Genomic DNA, 20,682 nt, shown 5'->3' with positions numbered 1-20,682 from the left:
AGCCCAACTGCAGTGATGGTCAAGTAAGAACAGTTGTTTCCCTTAAAGGCTTTGGCACAAGAGGTGGTGGGGTAACTCATGTAAAAATCAAAAAATATTAAAACCACAATATATGGGAATCGTGCCTTTGGCTTCCTTTGGCTTATTTAGGAAAATTGAGGCAGTAAAACTGGGCTCATCTGTTAATGCTTGCATGAGAGCCTCTGCTTTTGAGGCAGTTGTCATAAATAACCAGAGAGAAGGGCAATAAGACCTGGGAAAAAGATTGCAATGGAAATTGCAAATTTTTAGCTAGTAATGCACATGGAGTGAAATGGGGTCTGGAATGCATTATGCTGTGAGCATAGAAGGCAGCCATGCACCCATTCTTGGGACCAGAAATAGTCAGATCTGTCAGTCTCTCACCAAACAAGTAGCTGTTATCCCCATGCTGCATTGACCAATAATGCACAGGGACAGGCCCGGAGCACTTGGTCATGTTCCAAATTACAGCACCATAATTTAATCTCTTTGGATCACATTAATTTCACTGCTCCATAGGATGAAGAGACACTCCTTTAAAGAGTACAATTTCATTCTTTTGTAGGAAATAGCAATAGATTTCTCCCAGCAGTAGTACCATGTCCTTCCATAAAAACTTCCATGGTTACAATTGAAGAATTTTAGCATCACAACTGATTCAGGGAGTTGCCTTATGTAATTTTCTATAGAAAAACCAGTTGTGGGTTATGGTTTTCTATATCAACCGGGCATTTTTGACCAGTCTACAACCTGCTGTGTTATTAAGTGATGCTCAGCTAAATTAATCTTGCTGAATCAAGACAATGAATAGTGCTGAACCCAGACATCATGATGATGATGATGATGATGATGATGATGATGATGATGATGATGATGGTTCCCTCAAAGGAAGTTCAAGACACCTCCACTCTTCTACATTGAGAGCTGCCCAAGGAATGAGCAAACAATCTCTGCCCTCAGCTAGATGGAAGCTGAGCACCTCCTGCCACCCAGCTCAGAGGTTTGCTTGCTTCTCAGCCGTAAAGAGCAGCTAAGAGTCTGCCTCTGGCCAGGAGAAGATGCGAGTCCCACGACATCACCCGGAGCTGCCTCAGCCCAGGTATTCCCGGTCCTCACCCCGCACCCTGGCACGCAAAGGAAATTAATTTCTGGGAATCTGGAGGTGGCTCATGCTCTGGTTACCTCCTGAATTTTTCAGACTTTCCAAGAGCCCTCGGGGGATGGTGGGGGGGGGTTCCTTTCCTCCCCTTCCTGGCAATGCTTTGGTGGCCCCGAACCCCTTTGCCCCTCCGGAGCGAGAGCTTGAGAGCTTGAAGCCCTGGTGAAAGCTCTGGGTAAGACCCATCCCCCGCCTGTAGGAGGCGATGCAGCTCCTGGCCCCGAACCCCTTTGCCCCTCCGGAGCGGGAGCGGCTCCAGGGCTCATTCCCGGCACCTGCGGGGAGCGGGCAGGTGGTGCGGGGGCGTCTGTGGCCCCGCCCCCTGGCTCTGATTGGCTGCTCCCTGAGTGACCTTCGCGTGCGGATCCAGCGTCCGGTCGCGGGCGCGCGCCGGCCACTCTGTGTGTTCCTCTGTCTGTGCCTTTCTCCCGCCCCGGTTTTGGGGTTTGGGAGTCCCAGGCACTTGTCTCTTGTCTTGAGGCCCCCCTTCCCAAATTTTTTGGGAGGGGGGTCCGTCTCCCCGCGTTGTCCCCCTGTCTGTCCCTATGTTTTTACCCACTGCCACCATGGATGCTGCTGCTGCCGCCGCTGCGACACAGGTAAGTGCTGCGACGGACCCCTGGATGCTGCTGCTGCTGCTGCGACGGATTCACCACGGATTCACCACTGATTTACCATTGATTTACTTGATTCACTGATTCACTGATTCAATTGCTGACTAATGGCTACTGGCGTGCGAGTGCGGGCGCGGTGCGGGCCTTCCCGAGTGAAGGGTAAGTATCATTCCCCCCCCCGTCTCCCCTCGGTGCCCGCAGTGTTTCTCACTGGTTTTTTCTGTTCTTCCTCCCCCCCGCAGCCGCTCCCGGGACCCGGCGGAGCTTCCGCCGGCGAAGAGCCCCGAGTGACCGCGTCCCGCGGGAGGATCCCCCGCGCCTCCGCCAGCGGAGCCGTGGGCATTTCAGGTGGGGAAAAACCTCCCGACCGCAACCTCCCTCCCTCCCGCTGTGGGGGTTTCGCTCGGAGTTTTGCTCTCAGTCTGGCTCAGGTGTTTCTCCGCTCTTTGTTTCCCTGCTGTGAGTCCCAGGTGCGTGCGGGGCTGTGCGGGATCCCCCTGGAGTCGGGAGAGAAGCGGCGGTGGAGCAGCGCGGGACGGTCCGTGAGGGGAGGGCAGTGCGGGGATTGCGCTGGGGGGGAGTGGGGGGTGAGAGTGTGAGAGCTGCGCGTGAGAGAGTTGCGCGTGTGAGAGTTGCGCGTGAGAGAGCTGCGCGTGAGAGAGCTGCGCGTGAGAGAGCTGCGCGTGAGAGAGCTGCGCGTGTGAGAGTTGCGCGTGTGAGAGTTGCGCGTGCGTGGGACTGTGAGAGCTGCGCGTGTGAGCTGTGCGTGCGTGAGACTGTGAGAGCTGCGCGTGAGACTGTGAGAGCTGCGCGTGTGAGAGCGTGCGAGTTGCGTGTGCGAGTTGTTCGCGCGTGTGAGTGCTGTGCGCGCGAGAACGTCTGTGTGTGCGTGTGAGTGTTTTGTGTGTGTGTGCGGTTTGTGTCCCGTCCCGGCTCTGTGTTCCGCACTTCCCTCGTGTGCCCGCGGCTGCTCCGCGCCTGAGACTGTGTGAGCTGTGCGTGCGTGTGAGCTGTGCGTGCGTGTGAGCTGTGCGTGCGTGTGAGCTGTGCGTGCGTGTGAGTGCGAGAGTGTGTGTCCGCGTGTGTGCGGTTTGTGTCCCGTCCCGGCTCTGTGTCCCGCACTTCTCTGGTGTCCCCGCGGCTGCTCCGCACCCCCCGCTGCCCCCTGCCCGCACCCGAGCTCTGGGGGTGGCAGCGCTGGGGGGGCTCTGATCGCTGCCTGCACCCCCTCGGCTGCGGAGCGGCAGCGCCGACTCCTTGTGCTCCCCTCCCTGCTTTTGGCCCCCCGTCCCTTTTCCCTTTTGCTCCCCCCCCGTCCCTTTTCCCTTTTGTTCCCCCCCCTTCCCCTTTTCCCTTTTGCTCCCCCCCGTCCCTTTTCCCTTTTGCTGCCCCCCCCCTCCCCTTTTCCCTTTTGCTCCCCCTTCCCCTTTTCCCTTTTGCTCCCCCTTCCTCTTTTCCCTTTTGCTCCCCCTTCCCCTTTTCCCTTTTGCTCCCCCCTTCCCTTTTCCCTTTTGCTCCCCCCTTCCCTTTTCCCTTTTGCTCCCCCCTTCCCTTTTCCCTTTTGCTCCCCCCTTCCCTTTTCCCTTTTGCTCCCCCCTTCCCTTTTCCGTTTTGTTCCCCCCTTCCCTTTTCCGTTTTGTTCCCCCCTTCCCTTTTCCCTTTTGTTCCCCCCCCCCCTTTTCCCTTTTGCTCCCCCCTTCCCCTTTTCCCTTTTGCTGCCCCCGTCCCTTTTCCCTTTTGCTGCCCCCGTCCCTTTTCCCTTTTGCTGCCCCCGTCCCTTTTCCCTTTTGCTGCCCCCGTCCCTTTTCCCTTTTGCTGCCCCCGTCCCTTTTCCCTTTTGCTGCCCCCGTCCCTTTTCCCTTTTGCTCCCCCTTCCCCTTTTCCCTTTTGCTCCCCCTTCCCCTTTTCCCTTTTGCTCCCCCTTCCCCTTTTCCCTTTTGCTCCCCCCTTCCCTTTTCCCTTTTGCTCCCCCCTTCCCTTTTCCCTTTTGCTCCCCCCTTCCCTTTTCCCTTTTGCTCCCCCCTTCCCTTTTCCCTTTTGCTCCCCCCTTCCCTTTTCCCTTTTGCTCCCCCCTTCCCTTTTCCCTTTTGCTCCCCCCTTCCCTTTTCCCTTTTGTTCCCCCCTTCCCTTTTCCGTTTTGTTCCCCCCCTCCCTTTTCCCTTTTGCTCCCCCCCGTCCCTTTTCCCTTTTGTTCCCCCCTTCCCTTTTCCCTTTTGTTCCCCCCTTCCCTTTTCCCTTTTGCTCCCCCCCCCGTCCCTTTTCCCTTTTGCCCCCCCCGTCCCTTTTCCCTTTTGCTCCCCCCCCGTCCCTTTTCTCTTTTGCTCCCCCCCCGTCCCTTTTCCCTTTTGCTCCCCCCCGTCCCTTTTCCCTTTTGCCCCCCCCGTCCCTTTTCCCTTTTGCTCCCCCCCCGTCCCTTTTCCCTTTTGCTCCCCCTTCCCCTTTTCCCTTTTGCCCCCCCATCCCTTTTCCCTTTTGCTCCCCCCCCGTCCCTTTTCCCTTTTGCTCCCCCCCCGTCCCTTTTCCCTTTTGCTCCCCCCCTCCCTTTTCCCTTTTGCTCCCCCCCTCCCTTTTCCCTTTTGCTCCCCCCCTCCCTTTTCCCTTTTGCTCCCCCCCTCCCTTTTCCCTTTTGCTCCCCCCCTCCCTTTTCCCTTTTGCTCCCCCCCTCCCTTCTCCCTTTTGTTCCCCTTCCTCTCTTTTCCCTTTTGCTCCCCTTTTCCCTTCTTTATCCTTCTCCTTTTACCACTCCTCTTTTTGCCCTCCTTTCTCCCTTCCCCCCCCCGTCTCCATTTTTGCCTCCTCATATCCCCCCTTCCCCCCGTGTCAGTCTCCCACTCACAGCTGGCACTGCTCAACTTGTGTGGCTCCGGAGCTGGGGGCTCCCAAACTCCTGGGGCTGATGTGCAGCCCTGGGACTGTCTCTGGGGAACTCGACCCCCTTGGCTGAGGGCAGAGGGAGAGAAGGAGGAACCAGGAGAAAGGAAAATGCAAATTCCTCCTCAGCAACCGATTTCTGTTCCTTCCAGGTTCCAGAACCACAGGGCAGATGGCAACAACATCAGGAAGCCCAGGAACTGCTTGGCTCCCAAGTCCATGGATTCCTTGGTGCCCTGGGTGCAGGAGCAGCTGGATGACCAAACCCTCCTCCCTGCCAAGGTCAGTGAGTGCTGCTGTGTGACACCAGGGGACACAGACACTGCCCCAAGACTCCCTCTGATCCTTCTCACACGCCTTTCCCCCTGCCCTGTGCCTTTCCCCCTGCCCTGTGCCTTTCCCCCTGCCCTGTGCCTTTCCCCCTGCCCTGTGCCTTTCCCCCTGCCCTGTGCCTTTCCCCTGCCCTGTGCCTTTCCCCTGCCCTGTGCCTTTCCCCTGCCCTGTGCCTTTCCCCCTGCCCTGTGCCTTTCCCCTGCCCTGTGCCTTTCCCCCTGCCCTGTGCCTTTCCCCTGCCCTGTGCCTTTCCCCTGCCCTGTGCCTTTCCCCTGCCCTGTGCCTTTCCCCTGCCCTGTGCCTTTCCCCCTGCCCTGTGCCTTTCCCCTGCCCTGTGCCTTTCCCCTGCCTGTGCCTTTCCCCTGCCCTGTGCCTTTCCCCTGCCCTGTGCCTTTCCCCCTGCCCTGTGCCTTTCCCCCTGCCCTGTGCCTTTCCCCCTGCCCTGTGCCTTTCCCCTGCCCTGTGCCTTTCCCCTGCCCTGTGCCTTTCCCCTGCCCTGTGCCTTTCCCCTGCCCTGTGCCTTTCCCCCTGCCCTGTGCCTTTCCCCCTGCCCTGTGCCTTTCCCCTGCCCTGTGCCTTTCCCCCTGCCCTGTGCCTTTCCCCTGCCCTCTGTGCCTTTCCCCTGCCCTCTTGCCTTTCCCCTGCCCTCTTGCCTTTCCCCTGCCCTCTTGCCTTTCCCCTGCCCTCTTGCTTTCCCCTGCCCTCTTGCCTTTCCCCTGCCCTCTTGCCTTTCCCTGCCCTCTTGCCTTTCCCTGCCCTCTTGCCTTCCCCTGCCCTCTTGCCTTTCCCTGCCCTCTTGCCTTTCCCTGCCCTCTTGCCTTCCTGCCCTCTTGCTTTCCCCTGCCCTCTTGCCTTTCCCCTGCCCTCTTGCCTTTCCCCTGCCCTCTTGCCTTTCCCCTGCCCTCTTGCCTTTCCCCTGCCCTCTTGCCTTTCCCCTGCCCTCTTGCCTTTCCCCTGCCCTCTTGCCTTTCCCCTGCCCTCTTGCCTTTCCCTGCCCTCTTGCCTTTCCCCTGCCCTCTTGCCTTTCCCTGCCTCTGCTTTCCCTGCCCTCTTGCCTTTCCCTGCCTCTTGCCTTTCCCCTGCCCTCTTGCCTTTCCCCTGCCCTCTTGCCTTTCCCCTGCCCTCTTGCCTTTCCCCTGCCCTCTTGCCTTTCCCCTGCCCTCTTGCCTTTCCCCTGCCCTCTTGCCTTTCCCCTGCCCTCTTGCCTTTCCCCTGCCCTCTTGCCTTTCCCTGCCCTCTTGCCTTTCCCCTGCCCTCTTGCCTTTCCCCTGCCCTCTTGCCTTTCCCCTGCCCTCTTGCCTTTCCCCTGCCCTCTTGCCTTTCCCCTGCCCTCTTGCCTTTCCCCTGCCCTCTTGCCTTTCCCCTGCCCTCTTGCCTTTCCCCTGCCCTCTTGCCTTTCCCTGCCCTCTTGCCTTTCCCCTGCCCTCTTGCCTTTCCCCTGCCCTCTTGCCTTTCCCCTGCCCTCTTGCCTTTCCCCTGCCCTCTTGCCTTTCCCCTGCCCTCTTGCCTTTCCCCTGCCCTCTTGCCTTTCCCTGCCCTCTTGCCTTTCCCTGCCCTCTTGCCTTTCCCCTGCCCTCTTGCCTTTCCCCTGCCCTCTTGCCTTTCCCTGCCCTCTTGCCTTTCCCCTGCCCTCTTGCCTTTCCCCTGCCCTCTTGCCTTTCCCCTGCCCTCTTGCCTTTCCCCTGCCTCTTGCCTTTCCCCTGCCCTCTTGCCTTTCCCTGCCCTCTTGCCTTTCCCCTGCCCTCTTGCCTTTCCCCTGCCCTCTTGCCTTTCCCTGCCCTCTTGCCTTTCCCCTGCCCTCTTGCCTTTCCCTGCCCTCTTGCCTTTCCCCTGCCCTCTTGCCTTTCCCCTGCCCTCTTGCCTTTCCCCTGCCCTCTTGCCTTTCCCCTGCCCTCTTGCCTTTCCCCTGCCCTCTTGCCTTTCCCCTGCCCTCTTGCCTTTCCCCTGCCCTCTTGCCTTTCCCTGCCCTCTTGCCTTTCCCCTGCCCTCTTGCCTTTCCCCTGCCCTCTTGCCTTTCCCCTGCCCTCTTGCCTTTCCCCTGCCCTCTTGCCTTTCCCCTGCCCTCTTGCCTTTCCCTGCCCTCTTGCCTTTCCCCTGCCCTCTTGCCTTTCCCCTGCCCTCTTGCCTTTCCCCTGCCCTCTTGCCTTTCCCCTGCCCTCTTGCCTTTCCCCTGCCCTCTTGCCTTTCCCCTGCCCTCTTGCCTTTCCCCTGCCCTCTTGCCTTTCCCCTGCCCTCTTGCCTTTCCCCTGCCTCTTGCCTTTCCCCTGCCCTCTTGCCTTTCCCCTGCCCTCTTGCCTTTCCCCTGCCCTCTTGCCTTTCCCCTGCCCTCTTGCCTTTCCCTGCCCTCTTGCCTTTCCCCTGCCCTCTTGCCTTTCCCCTGCCCTCTTGCCTTTCCCCTGCCCTCTTGCCTTTCCCTGCCCTCTTGCCTTTCCCCTGCCCTCTTGCCTTTCCCTGCCCTCTTGCCTTTCCCCTGCCCTCTTGCCTTTCCCCTGCCCTCTTGCCTTTCCCCTGCCCTCTTGCTTTCCCTGCCTCTTGCCTTTCCCTGCCCTCTTGCCTTTCCCCTGCCCTCTTGCCTTTCCCCTGCCCTCTTGCCTTTCCCCTGCCCTCTTGCCTTTCCCCTGCCCTCTTGCCTTTCCCTGCCCTCTTGCCTTTCCCTGCCCTCTTGCCTTTCCCCTGCCCTCTTGCCTTTCCCTGCCCTCTTGCCTTTCCCCTGCCCTCTTGCCTTTCCCTGCCTCTTGCCTTTCCCTGCCCTCTTGCCTTTCCCCTGCCCTCTTGCCTTTCCCCTGCCCTCTTGCCTTTCCCCTGCCCTCTTGCCTTTCCCCTGCCCTCTTGCCTTTCCCTGCCCTCTTGCCTTTCCCTGCCCTCTTGCCTTTCCCCTGCCCTCTTGCCTTTCCCTGCCCTCTTGCCTTCCCTGCCTCTTGCCTTTCCCTGCCCTCTTGCCTTTCCCTGCCCTCTTGCCTTTCCCCTGCCCTCTTGCCCTCCTTCTCCAGCCTTCTCTCCCTGCCTCCCTCCCTTTTTTTTCCCCCTGCCTCTGTCTTTATTTCCACCCTCTTTCTTCCTCAGAAGTTTGATGTAGCACTTGCTGAATGACTTGTTTAAACAATTTAAGTTTATGTTCTTTATTGATCAGTAATATTCAATAATGAAGTACATTTTTAATTTGTAATACTAAGTGAGAAGAGGTGTCATAAAATAATAGAGGTGGGCACATGCAGCAGTCACAAGTTAAATGTAGCACTTCCTGTGTATTCCTGTGTGACTCCATAAATTGTTTAAAGTTTATATACTTTATTGATCAGCAATAGTGAATAATGAAGTACATTTAATTAGTACTGCTAAGTGAGCAGAGGTGTGCATGTAGCCAATGGGCACTTGTGCATCACCTGGGAGCAGAGGTGGCAGTTTGTGTGCAGCTGCTTCCTGCTGGAGCTGTGCAGGAGGCAGCGTGGGGTGGAACAGAGTCAGCCAAACTCTGCAGTTTTGATAAATGGACTTGGATTTCTTTTGGCAGCAGCCCCTGGTGTCCCCGGAGCTGAAGCAGAAGAGTGGGTGTCACCTGAAGGCAGAGGTGCTGAGTTCCTGCAGGGCAGCAGCTCCGGTGTGGAATTCCTGTCAGAAGGAGGCAAAGAGAAGAGGAAGGGAAGGGCCCTCTGGAACCCTGTGCAGGGCTGAGCACGGGCTGGGCCCTGGCTGTGTGGCTGTGGCAGCAGCTGGGGGGGTGGTGCTGGCACTGTGGGGATTGTGTAAGAAATGAACCTTTTTGAGACAATAAAATGATTACTTTGAGATAATAAAGTATTTTGTTAGAAGTTTTATTTTGCTAAGGAAGCAAACAGAGCTAATGAGAGAGAAAAAGAGAGAATGAGAGGAGAGAGAGAAATAAGAGAAGGAGTGAGCAGAGACAGAGAAAGGAGAGAGAGAGAAAGAGAGAGAAAGGAGAGAGAGAGAGAAAGAGAGAGAAAGGAGAGATAGAGAAAGAGAGAAAGGAGAGATAGAGAAAGAGAGAAAGGAGAGATAGAGAAAGAGAGAAAGGAGAGATAGAGAAAGATAGAAAGGAGAGAGATAAAGAGAAAGAGAGAAAGGAGAGAGAGAGAGAGAAAGAGAAAGAGAAAGGAGAGATAGAGAAAGAGAAAGAAAGAAAGGAGAGATAAAAGAGAGAAGAGAAAGAGAGAAAGGAGAGATAGAGAAAGAGAGAAAGGAGAGATAGAGAAAGAGAGAAAGGAGAGATAGAGAAAGGAGAGATAGAGAAAGAGAGAAAGGAGAGAGAGAGAAAGAGAGAAAGAGAGAAAGGAGAGAGAGAGAAAGAGAGAAAGAGAAAGAGAGAAAGGAGAGACAGAGAAAGAGAGAAAGAGAAAGGAGAGATAGAGAAAGAGAGAAAGAGAAGAGAGAAAGGAGAGATAGAGAAAGAGAGAAAGGAGAGATAGAGAAAGAGAGAAAGGAGAGATAGAGAAAGAGAGAAAGAGAAAGAGAGAAAGGAGAGATAGAGAAAGAGAAAGAGAGAAAGGAGAGATATAGAAAGAGAAAGAGAGAAAGAGAGATAGAGAAAGAGAGAAAGAGAAAGAGAGAAAGGAGAGAAAGAGAAAGAGAGAAAGAGAAAGAGAGAAAGGAGAGAAAGAGAAAGAGAGAAAGGAGAGAAAGAGAAAGAGAGAAAGGAGAGAAAGAGAAAGAGAGAAAGGAGAGAAAGAGAAAGAGAGAAAGGAGAGAAAGAGAAAGAGAGAAAGGAGAGAAAGAGAAAGAGAGAAAGGAGAGAAAGAGAAAGAGAGAAAGGAGAGAAAGAGAAAGAGAGAAAGGAGAGATAGAGAAAGAGAGAAAGGAGAGATAGAGAAAGAGAGAAAGAGAAGAGAGAAAGGAGAGAGAGAGAAAGGAGAGATAGAGAGAAAGGAAAGAGAAAGAGAAAGGAGAGATAGAGAAAGAGAGAAAGGAGAGATAGAGAAAGAGAGAAAGGAGAGATAGAGAAAGAGAGAAAGGAGAGATAGAGAAAGAGAGAAAGAGAAAGAGAGAAAGGAGAGATAGAGAGAGAAAGAGAAAGGAGAGATAGAGAAAGAGAGAAAGAGAAAGAGAGAAAGGAGAGAGAAAGAGAGAAAGAGAAAGAGAGAAAGGAGAGATAGAGAAAGAGAGAGAAAGAGAGAAAGGAGAGATAGAGAAAGAGAGAAAGGAGAGATAGAGAAAGAGAGAAAGAGAAAGGAGAGATAGAGAAAGAGAGAAAGAGAAAGGAGAGATAGAGAAAGGAGAGATAGAGAAAGAGAGAGAGAGAAAGAGAGAAAGGAGAGAGAGAGAAAGAGAGAAAGGAGAGAGAGAGAAAGAGAAAGAGAGAAAGGAGAGATAGAGAAAGAGAGAAAGAGAAGAGAGAAAGGAGAGATAGAGAAAGAGAGAAAGGAGAGAGAGAAAGAAGAGAAAGAGAGAAAGGAGAGATAGAGAAAGAGAAAGAGAGAAAGGAGAGAAAAAAGGAGAGAAAGAGAAAGAGAAAGAGAGAAAGAGAAAGAGAGAGAGAGAGAGAAGAGAGAAAGAGAAAGAGAGAAAGAGAAAGAGAGAAAGGAGAGATAGAGAAAGAGAGAAAGAGAGAAAGAGAGAAAGGAGAGATAGAGAAAGATAGAAAGAAAAAGAGAGAAAGGAGAGAGAGAGAAAGAGAGAAAGGAGAGAAAGAGAGAAAGGAGAGAAAGAAAGAGAGAAAGAGAAAGAGAGAAAAGAGAGAGAGAAAGAGAGAAAGAGAGAAAGAGAAAGAGAGAAAAGAGAAAGAGAAAGAGAGAAAGAGAGAAAGGAGAGAGAGAAAGAAAGAGAAAGAGAGAAAGGAGAGATAGAGAAAGAGAAAGGAGAGATAGAGAAAGAGAGAAAGAGAAAGAGAGAAAGAGAAAGAGAGAAAGGAGAGATAGAGAAAGAGAGAGAGAAAGAGAGAGAAGGAGAGATAGAGAAAGATAGAAAGAAAAAGAGAGAAAGGAGAGAGAGAGAAAGAGAGAAAGAGAAAGAGAGAAAGGAGAGATAGAGAAAGAGAGAAAGAGAAAGAGAAAGGAGATAGAGAAAGAGAGAAAGAGAAAGAGAGAAAGGAGAGATAGAGAAAGAGAGAAAGAAAGAGAGAAAGGAGAGAGAGAGAAAGAGAGAAAGAGAAAGAGAGAAAGGAGAGATAGAGAAAGAGAGAAAGAGAAAGAGAGAAAGGAGAGATAGAGAAAGAGAGAAAGAAAGAGAGAAAGGAGAGAGAGAGAAAGAGAGAAAGAGAAAGAGAGAAAGGAGAGATAGAGAAAGAGAGAAAGAGAAAGAGAGAAAGGAGAGATAGAGAAAGAGAGAAAAGAGAGAGAGAAAGAGAGAAAGAGAAAGAGAGAAAAGAGAAAGAGAAAGAGAGAAAGAGAGAAAGGAGAGAGAGAAAGAGAAAGAGAGAAAGGAGAGATAGAGAAAGAGAGAAAGAGAAACAGAGAAAGGAGAGATAGAGAAAGAGAGAAAGGAGAGATAGAGAAAGAGAGAAAGAGAGAAAGAGAGAAAGGAGAGATAGAGAAAGATAGAAAGAAAAAGAGAGAAAGGAGAGAGAGAGAGAAAGGAGAGAAAGAGAGAAAGGAGAGAAAGAAAGAGAGAAAGAGAAAGAGAGAAAAGAGAGAGAGAAAGAGAGAAAGAGAAAGAGAGAAAAGAGAAAGAGAAAGAGAGAAAGAGAGAAAGGAGAGAGAGAAAGAAAGAGAAAGAGAGAAAGGAGAGATAGAGAAGAGAGAAAGAGAAAGGAGAGATAGAGAAAGAGAAAGGAGAGATAGAGAAAGAGAGAAAGAGAAAGAGAGAAAGAGAAAGAGAGAAAGGAGAGATAGAGAAAGAGAGAGAGAAAGAGAGAAAGGAGAGATAGAGAAAGATAGAAAGAAAAAGAGAGAAAGGAGAGAGAGAGAAAGAGAGAAAGAGAAAGAGAGAAAGGAGAGATAGAGAAAGAGAGAAAGAGAAAGAAAGAAAGGAGAGATAGAGAAAGAGAGAAAGAAAGAGAGAAAGGAGAGAGAGAGAAAGAGAGAAAGAGAAAGAGAGAAAGGAGAGATAGAGAAAGAGAGAAAGAGAAAGAGAAAGGAGATAGAGAAAGAGAGAAAGAGAAAGAGAGAAAGGAGAGATAGAGAAAGAGAGAAAGAGAAACAGAGAAAGGAGAGATAGAGAAAGAGAGAAAGAGAGAAAGGAGAGATAGAGAAAGATAGAAAGAAAAAGAGAGAAAGGAGAGAGAGAGAAAGAGAGAAAGAGAAAGAGAGAAAGGAGAGATAGAGAAAGAGAGAAAGAGAAAAGAAAGAAAGGAGAGATAAAGAGAGAAAGAGAAAGAGAGAAAGGAGAGATAGAGAAAGAGAGAAAGAAAGAGAGAAAGGAGAGAGAGAGAAAGAGAGAAAGAGAAAGAGAGAAAGGAGAGATAGAGAAAGAGAGAAGAGAAAGAGAAAGGAGATAGAGAAAGAGAGAAAGAGAAAGAGAGAAAGGAGAGATAGAGAAAGAGAGAAAGAGAAACAGAGAAAGGAGAGATAGAGAAAGAGAGAAAGGAGAGAAAGAGAGAAAGAGAGAAAGGAGAGATAGAGAAAGAGAGAAAGAGAGAAAGGAGAGAGAGAAAGAGAGAAAGAGAAAGAGAGAAAGGAGAGAAAGAGAGAAAGAGAGAAAGGAGAGATAGAGAAAGAGAGAAAGGAGAGAAAGAGAGAAAGAGAGAAAGGAGAGATAGAGAAAGAGAGAAATAGAAAGAGAGAAAGGAGAGATAGAGAAAGAGAGAAAGGAGAGAAAGAGAGAAAGGAGAGAAAGAAAGAGAGAAAGGAGAGATAGAGAAAGAGAGAAAGGAGAAATAGAGAAAGAGAGAAAGAGAAAGGAGAGATAGAGAAAGAGAGAAAGAGAAAGAGAGAAAAGGAGAGATAGAGAAAGAGAGAAAGAGAAAGAGAGAAAGGAGAAATAGAGAAAGAGAGAAAGAGAAAGGAGAGATAGAGAAAGAGAGAAAGAGAAACAGAGAAAGGAGAGATAGAGAAAGAGAGAAAGGAGAGATAGAGAAAGAGAGAAAGAGAGAAAGGAGAGATAGAGAAAGAGAGAAAGGAGAGATAGAGAGAAAGGAAAGAGAAAGAGAGAAAGAGAAAGAGAGAAAGGAGAGATAGAGAAAGAGAGAAAGAGAAAGAGAGAAAGGAGAGATAGAGAAAGATAGAAGAAAAAGAGAGAAAGGAGAGAGAGAGAAAGAGAGAAAGGAGAGAGAGAAAGAGAAAGAGAGAAAGGAGAGATAGAGAAAGAGAGAAAGAGAAAGAGAAAGGAGAGATAGAGAAAGAGAGAAAGAGAAAGAGAGAAAGGAGAGATAGAGAAAGAGAGAAGAGAAAGAGAGAAAGGAGAGATAGAGAAAGAGAGAAAGGAGAGATAGAGAAAGAGAGAAAGAGAAAGAGAAAGAAAGGAGAGATAGAGAAAGAGAGAAAGAGAAAGAGAGAAAGGAGAGATAGAGAAAGAGAAAGAGAGAAAGGAGAGATAGAGAAAGAGAGAAAGAGAAAGAGAGAAAGGAGAGATAGAGAAAGAGAGAAAGAGAAAGAGAGAAAGGAGAGAGAGAGAAAGAGAGAAAGGAGAGATAGAGAAAGAGAGAAAGAGAAGAGAGAAAGGAGAGAGAGAGAAAGAGAGAAAGAAAAAGAGAGAAAGGAGAGAGAGAGAAAGAGAGAAAGGAGAGAGAGAGAAAGAGAAGAGAGAAAGGAGAGATAGAGAAAGAGAGAAAGAGAAAGAGAAAAAGGAGAGATAGAGAAAGATAGAAAGAAAAAGAGAGAAAGGAGAGAGAGAAAGAGAGAAAGGAGAGAAAGAGAGAAAGGAGAGAAAGAAAGAGAGAAAGAGAAAGAGAGAAAAGAGAGAGAGAAAGAGAGAAAGAGAAAGAGAGAAAAGAGATAGAGAGAAAGAGAAAGAGAGAAAGAGAGAAAGGAGAGATAGAGAAATAGAGAAAGGAGAGAAAGAGAGAAAGAGAGAAAGGAGAGATAGAGAAAGAGAGAAAGAGAAAGAGAGAAAGGAGAGAGAGAAAGAGAGAAAGAGAAAGAGAGAAAGGAGAGAAAGAGAGAAAGAGAGAAAGGAGAGATAGAGAAAGAGAGATAGAGAAAGAGAGAAAGGAGAGAAAGAGAGAAAGAGAGAAAGGAGAGATAGAGAAAGAGAGAAATAGAAAGAGAGAAAGGAGAGATAGAGAAAGAGAGAAAGGAGAGAAAGAGAGAAAGGAGAGAAAGAGAGAAGAGAGAAGAGAGAAAGAGAGAAAGGAGAGAAAGAGAGAAAGGAGAGATAGAGAAAGAGAGAAAGGAGAGAAAGGAGAGATAGAGAGAGAAAGAGAAAGAGAAAGAGGGAAAGGAGAGATAGAGAGAAAGAATGGAGAGAAAGATAAGAGAAAAAGAGAATGGAGAGAAAGGAGAAAATTAAGAAAGAGGGAAAGCGAAAGAAAGAGAAAGGGAGAAAGAGAAAGAGAGGAAGAGAGGAGAGATAGAGAAGAGAAAGGAGAGAAAAAGAAAGAGAGAAAGAGAGGAAAAGAAATAGAAAGATGGCAAGAGAAAGATGAAGACAGAGAGAGAAAGACAGAGAGAAAAAGGAGAGAGAAAGAGCAGGAAAGAAAGACAGAGAGAGAGAAGTAGCAGGGAGGGAGATAAAAGAGAGGGAGAAAAGAGAAAGAAAACCCTGAGAAAGCAGAGAGTGAGAAAGGAGAGAGAGAGAGAGAGAAAGCAGAGAGGGGAGAGAGCAAGAGGGATATGGAAAAGAGAGAGAGAAATCAGAGAGTGAAAGGAGAAGGAATGAGAAAGAGAGAGGCAGAGCTGGAGAGAGGAAGCAGAGAGCCCTGTGTGCTGTGTGAGGAAGAACCTGAACTGACCTGCACAAAAATGCTGAAGTGCTGGAAGGCAGAGCTGAGCTGGGGCTCCTCCTGCAGCTGCACCATGGAGTCCATGTGCTGGGGGCAGATGTGGGCACAGCCACACAGCAGCTGCTTCAGGGGGGGCTCGGGCACTGCCGTGGAGTTCCTGGGGAAAGGGACTGTCCCGGGACCTGGAAGGAACAGAAATTTTCTTGAATGACAGAATCACAGAACTGGCTGGGTTGGAAGGGACCTCAGAGATCATCAAGACCAACCCTTGATCCACTCCCCCCGTGGTTCCCAGCCCATGGCACTGAGTGCCACATCCAGGCTCTTTTTAAATATCTCCAGGGATGGAGAATCCACCCCTTCCCTGGGCAGCCCATTCCAGTGCCTGATCACCCTCTCCACAAAGAAATTCTTTCTAATGTCCAACCATCTGTGTCTGAGGAGGAATTTGCATTTTCCTTTCTCCTGGTTCCTCCTTCTCTCCCTCTGCCCTCAGCCAAGGGGGTCGAGTTCCCCAGAGACAGTCCCAGGGCTGCACATCAGCCCCAGGAGTTTGGGAGCCCCCAGCTCCTGAGCCACACAAGTTGAGCAGTGCCAGCTCTGACCGGGACACCACAGGACGACACAACCCCCCCTCCCTGACAGCAAAATCCTTCCAAAGCCCCTGGAAGGAAAGAACCCACCCCCTTTGGACTGCCAAGGGCTTCCTGCCAGCCTGGCACAGCGAGGCCAGAGCCTGCCAGGCAAGTCGGGGCCCTCAGTGCCCTTCAAACAAACCATTTCTACCCCAGGGCCTTCAGCTGCCAAACCCAGAGAGCAGAGCAAGAGGAGGAAGGGCCCACACACTGACACAGCATGAGCAGAGCTGGAAGGAACCTCTGCACATCACCCAGCCCAACTCTCCACTAAAGCAGCAGCAGCAGCCCCTGGAGCACATCCCACAGCACTGCCCTTGCACGGGGGGACCTTTCAAAGTCCCTTCCCACCCAAATTATCCCACAATTCCAAGACTCTTTGGATGCACTCACACAGGGGCTGAATTTCTCCTCAGCAGGGGACTCCACAACCCCCCTGGGCAGCCTGGGCCAGAGCCCTGGAAGGATTTTCATCCTCAGAGTCAAGATTTTCATCCTTTTCAGATTTCACTGGAGCTTCCCATGGCCCAGCTTGTGCTGCTGAGGAGGATCTGGCCCCATCCTCCTGGCACCCCCCCTCTAGAAACTTACAGACCACAAACAAGTTGCCCTGGGGCTACCAATGGGCACTGTGACCATGTCCTCCAGCTCTGTCACCCCCAGCCCCTCCTTCCTTCCTTCCTTCACAATTTGGGATGAAAATGTAGGGAAAAGAGGCTGAGCCCATCACCATGGGGTCAGTTCTGCACCCCAGGGGCCATCTCCCCTGAAAAACAACCCCCCCATGGGATCTTCTCCTTCATTAATATTCCCCACAACAAACCCCTGAGGGATCAATTTTCTCAAAAAAAGTGTCCTTTATCTCACTTAAACAACTGGGGCTGTGGATGGGCATCTGGGTTGCCCTGGGGCTACCAATGGGCACTGTGACCACGTCCTCCAGCTCCTCCACAGAAGGAGACTCCACAGCTCCCTGGCACCCTCAGAGTCAAGATTTTCATCCTTTTCATATTTCACTGGAGCTTCCCATGGCCCAGCTTGTGCTGCTGAGGAGGATCTGGCCCCATCCTCCTGGCACCCACCCTCTAGATACTCACAGACATCACTAAGGCAGCCTGGGGTGACAGAATCACAGAATCACAGAATGGGCTGGGTTGGGAGGGACCTCAGAGATCACCAAGTCCAACCCTTGATCCACTCCCCCCGTGGTTGCCAGCCCATGGCACTGAGTGCCACATCCAGGCTCTTTTGAAATATCTCCAGGGATGGAGAATCCACCCCTTCCCTGGGCAGCCCATTCCAATGCCTGATCACCCTCTCCCTAAAGAAATTCTCTCTAACACCCAACCCAAACAAAGATGGAACCAAAGATGTACAAACAAACATGGAGACACAAACAAGGCAGCACCCTGACCACATCCTCAGCTCCTCCACAGAAGGAGACTCCACAACCTCCCTGGCACCCTCAGAGCAATGATTTTCATCTTTCTCATATTTCACTGGACCTTCCCATGGCCCAGCCTGTGCTGCTGAGGAGGATCCGGCCCCATCCTCCTCGCCCCCCCCTCTCGATCCTTGCAGACATCAAGCAGGGGGCCTGGGGACACCAAAGGGTCCCGTGACCGTGTCCTGCAGCTCTGTCACCCCCAGCCCCTCCCGATGCTGGGGGGACACCTGGATGGGCAAGTGATGGTGTCCCATGACACAGGGATCTCCTCCCTCCCCTCATCCCCCATTTCTGCCCGCAGTGCCCAAGCGCCACGGGCCAGGGCCCACCAACACCCCAGACACCGACCCCACTGACACCCCGACCACCAGCTCATCAACCACACCGAGATCGCGCCCGCCGAGCCGCCGACCCGCCGAGCCCCTGCCCCACACAGCACCCCAACCCACCGAGCCCCACAACCCACGGAACCCCCGACCCACCCAGCCCCCTGCCCCACAAGCCCAACCCCTACCCCCCTGTCCCAGGGATCCCCGTGCCCCACAGAACCCCCCTGCCCCCCGCAGCCCACCCCTGCCCCTCTGTGCCCCCCTCACCACCCGGCAGACCCGCAGCAGCCGCCCGTCCAGCGCCGTCCGCTCCAAACCCGGCACCCACGAACACTCCGCCGCCATCTTCCCGGAAGCCCGGGAGAGCGCTACCACCGACACTTCCGGCAGGCGCCCAGAGAGGCCACAACGGGCTCAAGCGTGGGGATGCAGCGCCCCCTGGCGGTGGAGGACCGTTCTGGAGGACCTGCGGGCTGCTGGACTCGGAGGCGGAGGGGGATCCCCGCACGCCTGGGTCCCTTTTTCCCGCGTTTTATTTTGGGGGGAGGAGGGTAAAGAAACCGGGGAGAAGCAGCCGCAGGCCGGAACGCCCCCCAGCCTCCCCCCAGGAACCACCATCGAGCCCCAGGGGACCCTCTCGGGGTCCGGGTGCGCGTCCCCAGGGACCTCCCGTCCTCACTGGGGGACGCACTGAGCCCCCCAGGGACCCCCTGTCCTCGTTGGAGGGAACATCCTGTCCCCCAGGGAGGGACCCCCTGTCCTTGCTGGGAGGGACCCCGTGCCCCCCAGGGCCCCCTCCGCACTCTGCTGAGCACCCCACACCCCCAGGGTCCCCCTTCCCTGCCTGCTGGGCACCCCACACGCCCCACAGACCCCACCCCCGGCTCCGTGGGTGCCCGGATCCCCCCGGGGACCCCCCTGGGGACCTCCCTCACCCCTCACTTTGCCGTCGGGCTCCTTCACCTCCACGGCCATGCCCAGCCCGGGGGTGACTGCTGCTCCCACCCCAGGGGCACTCACACCTCCCCCCTCATCCTTCTGCCCCTCGCCTCTCCTGCCTCTCCTTTTTGGAGTCATTTCAACCCAAATCCCGTAGGGAAAGCCCAAGTGCCGCTTCTCTGACCTCCTCCCCGCTGGTTCTTCCTTTCCCAGCCGCACAGTTGGAATTCAGCCCGTCCAATCCTCCCTTTGACACCCGAGGGGATGCAGAGGACCAAGCAAAACTCCTCCTCTGCTCGCTCTTTCTTTCTTTCTTTCTTTCTTTCCCCCTGGGATCGATGACTGAGTCTCTGGCAGGAGCAATGAGACTGAAGTTTTATTTGGGTGAATAAAGGCAAAGCAAACAGCGCTGGGGGCCTGGGGAGTCTCTGCTCCCCTCACAGCACGCCTCAAGTTGAATCTTTTGGCTTCTATTCCCCACCTTTATAGATGTTCATAACTATCCTAACACATCTCCATGGCCATTCTAGGAACAGCCTGGGTTATGTTTATTAGTTCTGGAAAGAGGAGGCCTTTCCAATTGATCTCTGAGGGGCTTTTTGACTCCCACCCGGTGCTGGCTGGATGCAGTCAGTGTCTGCCTCAGGCTGCCCTCTCCTTTTCAGGGTACAGGAACTGTGGATGTCTGGTTTCTTAGAATCACAGAATCATAGAATTGGCTGGGTTGGAAGGGACTTCAGAGATCACCAAGTCCAACCCTTGATCCACTCCCCCTGTGGTTCCCAGCCCATGGCACTGAGTGCCACATCCAGGCTCTTTTGAAATATCTCCAGGGATGGAGAATCCACCCCTTCCCTGGGCAGCCCATTCCAATCTCTGATCACCCTCTCCAGAAAGAAATTCTTTCTAATGTCCAACCTAAACCTCCCCCGGCACAACTTGAGACCTCTTGTGCCCTCTTGTCTTGCTGAGAGTTGCCTGGGAAAAGAGCCCAACCCCCCCCTGGCTCCAACCTCCTTTCAGGGAGTTGTAGAGAGTGATGAGGTCTCCCCTGAGCCTCCTCTTCTCCAGCCTCAACACCCCCAGCTCCCTCAGCCTCTCCTCATAGGATCTGTGCTTGAGTCCCTGCACCAGCCCAGTTGCCTCCTTTGGACCTGCTCCAGGACCTCAGTCTCCTTCCTAAACTGATCTGGTTCCCCTAAGCCTTGTAGTTCCACAAGGAAAGGTTACATCTCATTCCCCCGGTTGAGGTTTGGGCCGTATCAACAGGAATCTCTGTGTCTGCATATTTCACAATCCCCCCTTTTCTTTTTGCTCAAACTGAGTCGTGTTTGAGTCTCTCATCGAGGTAACACTTGGTGTATTGGTGTCCTTTTAGAATCATTCTTTGGTTTTAGTATCACGAGAGAGCGAGTTTCATTTCTGCTTCTTTCTAACTCAATGGGATCAGCAGATATTTGCATTCCTTGTGTGACCCAATGAAGGAACCTGATGAAGCAGGATATTAGACATGGGATGATGAACAACCCCACAAATACTCCCAATATTCCTATACTGTCCTGGGTTGGGACAGGATAAAGGGGATTTTCTGTCTTGTGCTTTTGCTTTCAGCTCAGTCTCTTGGAAGCAGCTGCACTGCTGAAATGAACAGCAAGTTTCTCAGGCAGTGGCTGCTGCTGGGACTGATCCCACTCCATGGTTATAGTTACAGCAGAACCAAGGACACTGCTCAGCCCTGAGGAACATTTTACCCTCCAGAAGGAATAAAGAGGTCCCACCTGCAGCCTCCTTTGGGGAGGAAGGGACAAGATAGATGCCAGAATTGACCAAACAGAGTATTCCATCCCATACACCTCATACTCAGAATTAATTGGAGGGATCACAAAGGTCAAGCCAGTTTCCAGCTTCCAGCTTCCTGCCCTTCCTGCCTTTCCTGCTTCCCTTTCTTCACCTGTTCCCTGTTTCCTTCAGCATCCTGGGAGGATTCCATCCCTTCCTCTGCCTCTGCTCCTGATCCATCCCAGCCTGAATCTGTGTGTTCCTGCCTCCAGCTCCAAACTGCTGCTGACCCCAGGATTCCAGCCTGGACTTTCCCAGAGCTGCCCTGCAGCCTCTGTGGTGATGTGAGAGTTATTGGGGGAAAAGGGGGGAAGGAATGTGGGATCAATTTTCCTGTCTATTTGTATATATTCAGTATTTTTTCCTATTTATCATTACTGTTTCATTAAAGTCGTGTAGTTCAGTTCCCAACCCATCAGTCTCTCTCCCTTATTCTCTCTCCTTTCTTTATCAGGGAGGAGAGAGAGATTAATAGAGAGCATCTGATACTCTGTTTAATTGCCAGGCCAGTGTTAAACCCTGACATACACCCACTTTGGGTAACCAATCATTATTAAACAATTTTCCCCACGTCCCTTCTAGATTTATTCCATTCCAGTTCTGAACTGGGACACGAGCAATTTCCTTCATTTCTTGTACAAGTTCATTTACAGCCTTTCCTTCACCATCAGTTTCTAAACAACAATTACTAAGGCTGAATTTTCCACATACCCCTCCTTCTTGTGC

The 20,682-nt window shown here is 52.0% G+C and overlaps 1 protein-coding gene and 1 long non-coding RNA gene across 10 annotated transcripts in view; one reads left to right on the top strand and one right to left on the bottom strand.

Annotated features, from left to right (window-relative positions):
- The window catches only part of LOC139799656 (uncharacterized), a 115,447-nt gene extending 97,878 nt beyond the window's left edge, over positions 1–17,569 (bottom strand). Inside the window, exons 1-4 of one of the 4 annotated variants that reach the window (XR_011727395.1) lie at positions 17,458–17,569; positions 14,777–14,949; positions 4,631–4,734; positions 2,277–2,291 (exon numbers count right to left, since the gene is read on the bottom strand). This is a non-coding gene — a long non-coding RNA (uncharacterized lncRNA). Of the gene's footprint in view, positions 1–2,276; positions 2,292–4,630; positions 4,735–8,101; positions 8,755–14,776; positions 14,950–17,457 lie in introns of those variants that run through there. The other 3 variants (XR_011727392.1, XR_011727393.1, XR_011727394.1) reach the window with 3 other exon arrangements.
- The window catches only part of LOC139799655 (uncharacterized), a 152,422-nt gene continuing 133,091 nt past the window's right edge, over positions 1,352–20,682 (top strand). The window contains exons 1-5 of one of the 6 annotated variants that reach the window (XM_071751806.1): positions 1,352–1,779; positions 2,037–2,142; positions 2,259–2,332; positions 4,818–4,947; positions 15,907–16,066. In XM_071751806.1, coding sequence (XP_071607907.1) covers positions 1,726–1,779; positions 2,037–2,142; positions 2,259–2,332; positions 4,818–4,925 — 342 coding nt within the window. In that variant the 5' untranslated portion in view covers positions 1,352–1,725 and the 3' untranslated portion in view covers positions 4,926–4,947; positions 15,907–16,066. Of the gene's footprint in view, positions 1,780–2,036; positions 2,143–2,258; positions 2,333–4,817; positions 4,948–8,509; positions 8,794–15,263; positions 15,436–15,906; positions 16,067–20,682 lie in introns of those variants that run through there. The other 5 variants (XM_071751807.1, XM_071751803.1, XM_071751802.1 and 2 more) reach the window with 5 other exon arrangements.

The sequence above is a fragment of the Heliangelus exortis genome, chromosome 9 (genome assembly GCF_036169615.1).
Source record: "Heliangelus exortis chromosome 9, bHelExo1.hap1, whole genome shotgun sequence".
In the NCBI taxonomy this organism is placed as follows: Eukaryota; Metazoa; Chordata; class Aves; order Apodiformes; family Trochilidae; genus Heliangelus; species Heliangelus exortis.
Note: the sequence above shows the minus strand (reverse complement) of the source record. Positions and strands in the feature narration are given on the sequence as shown.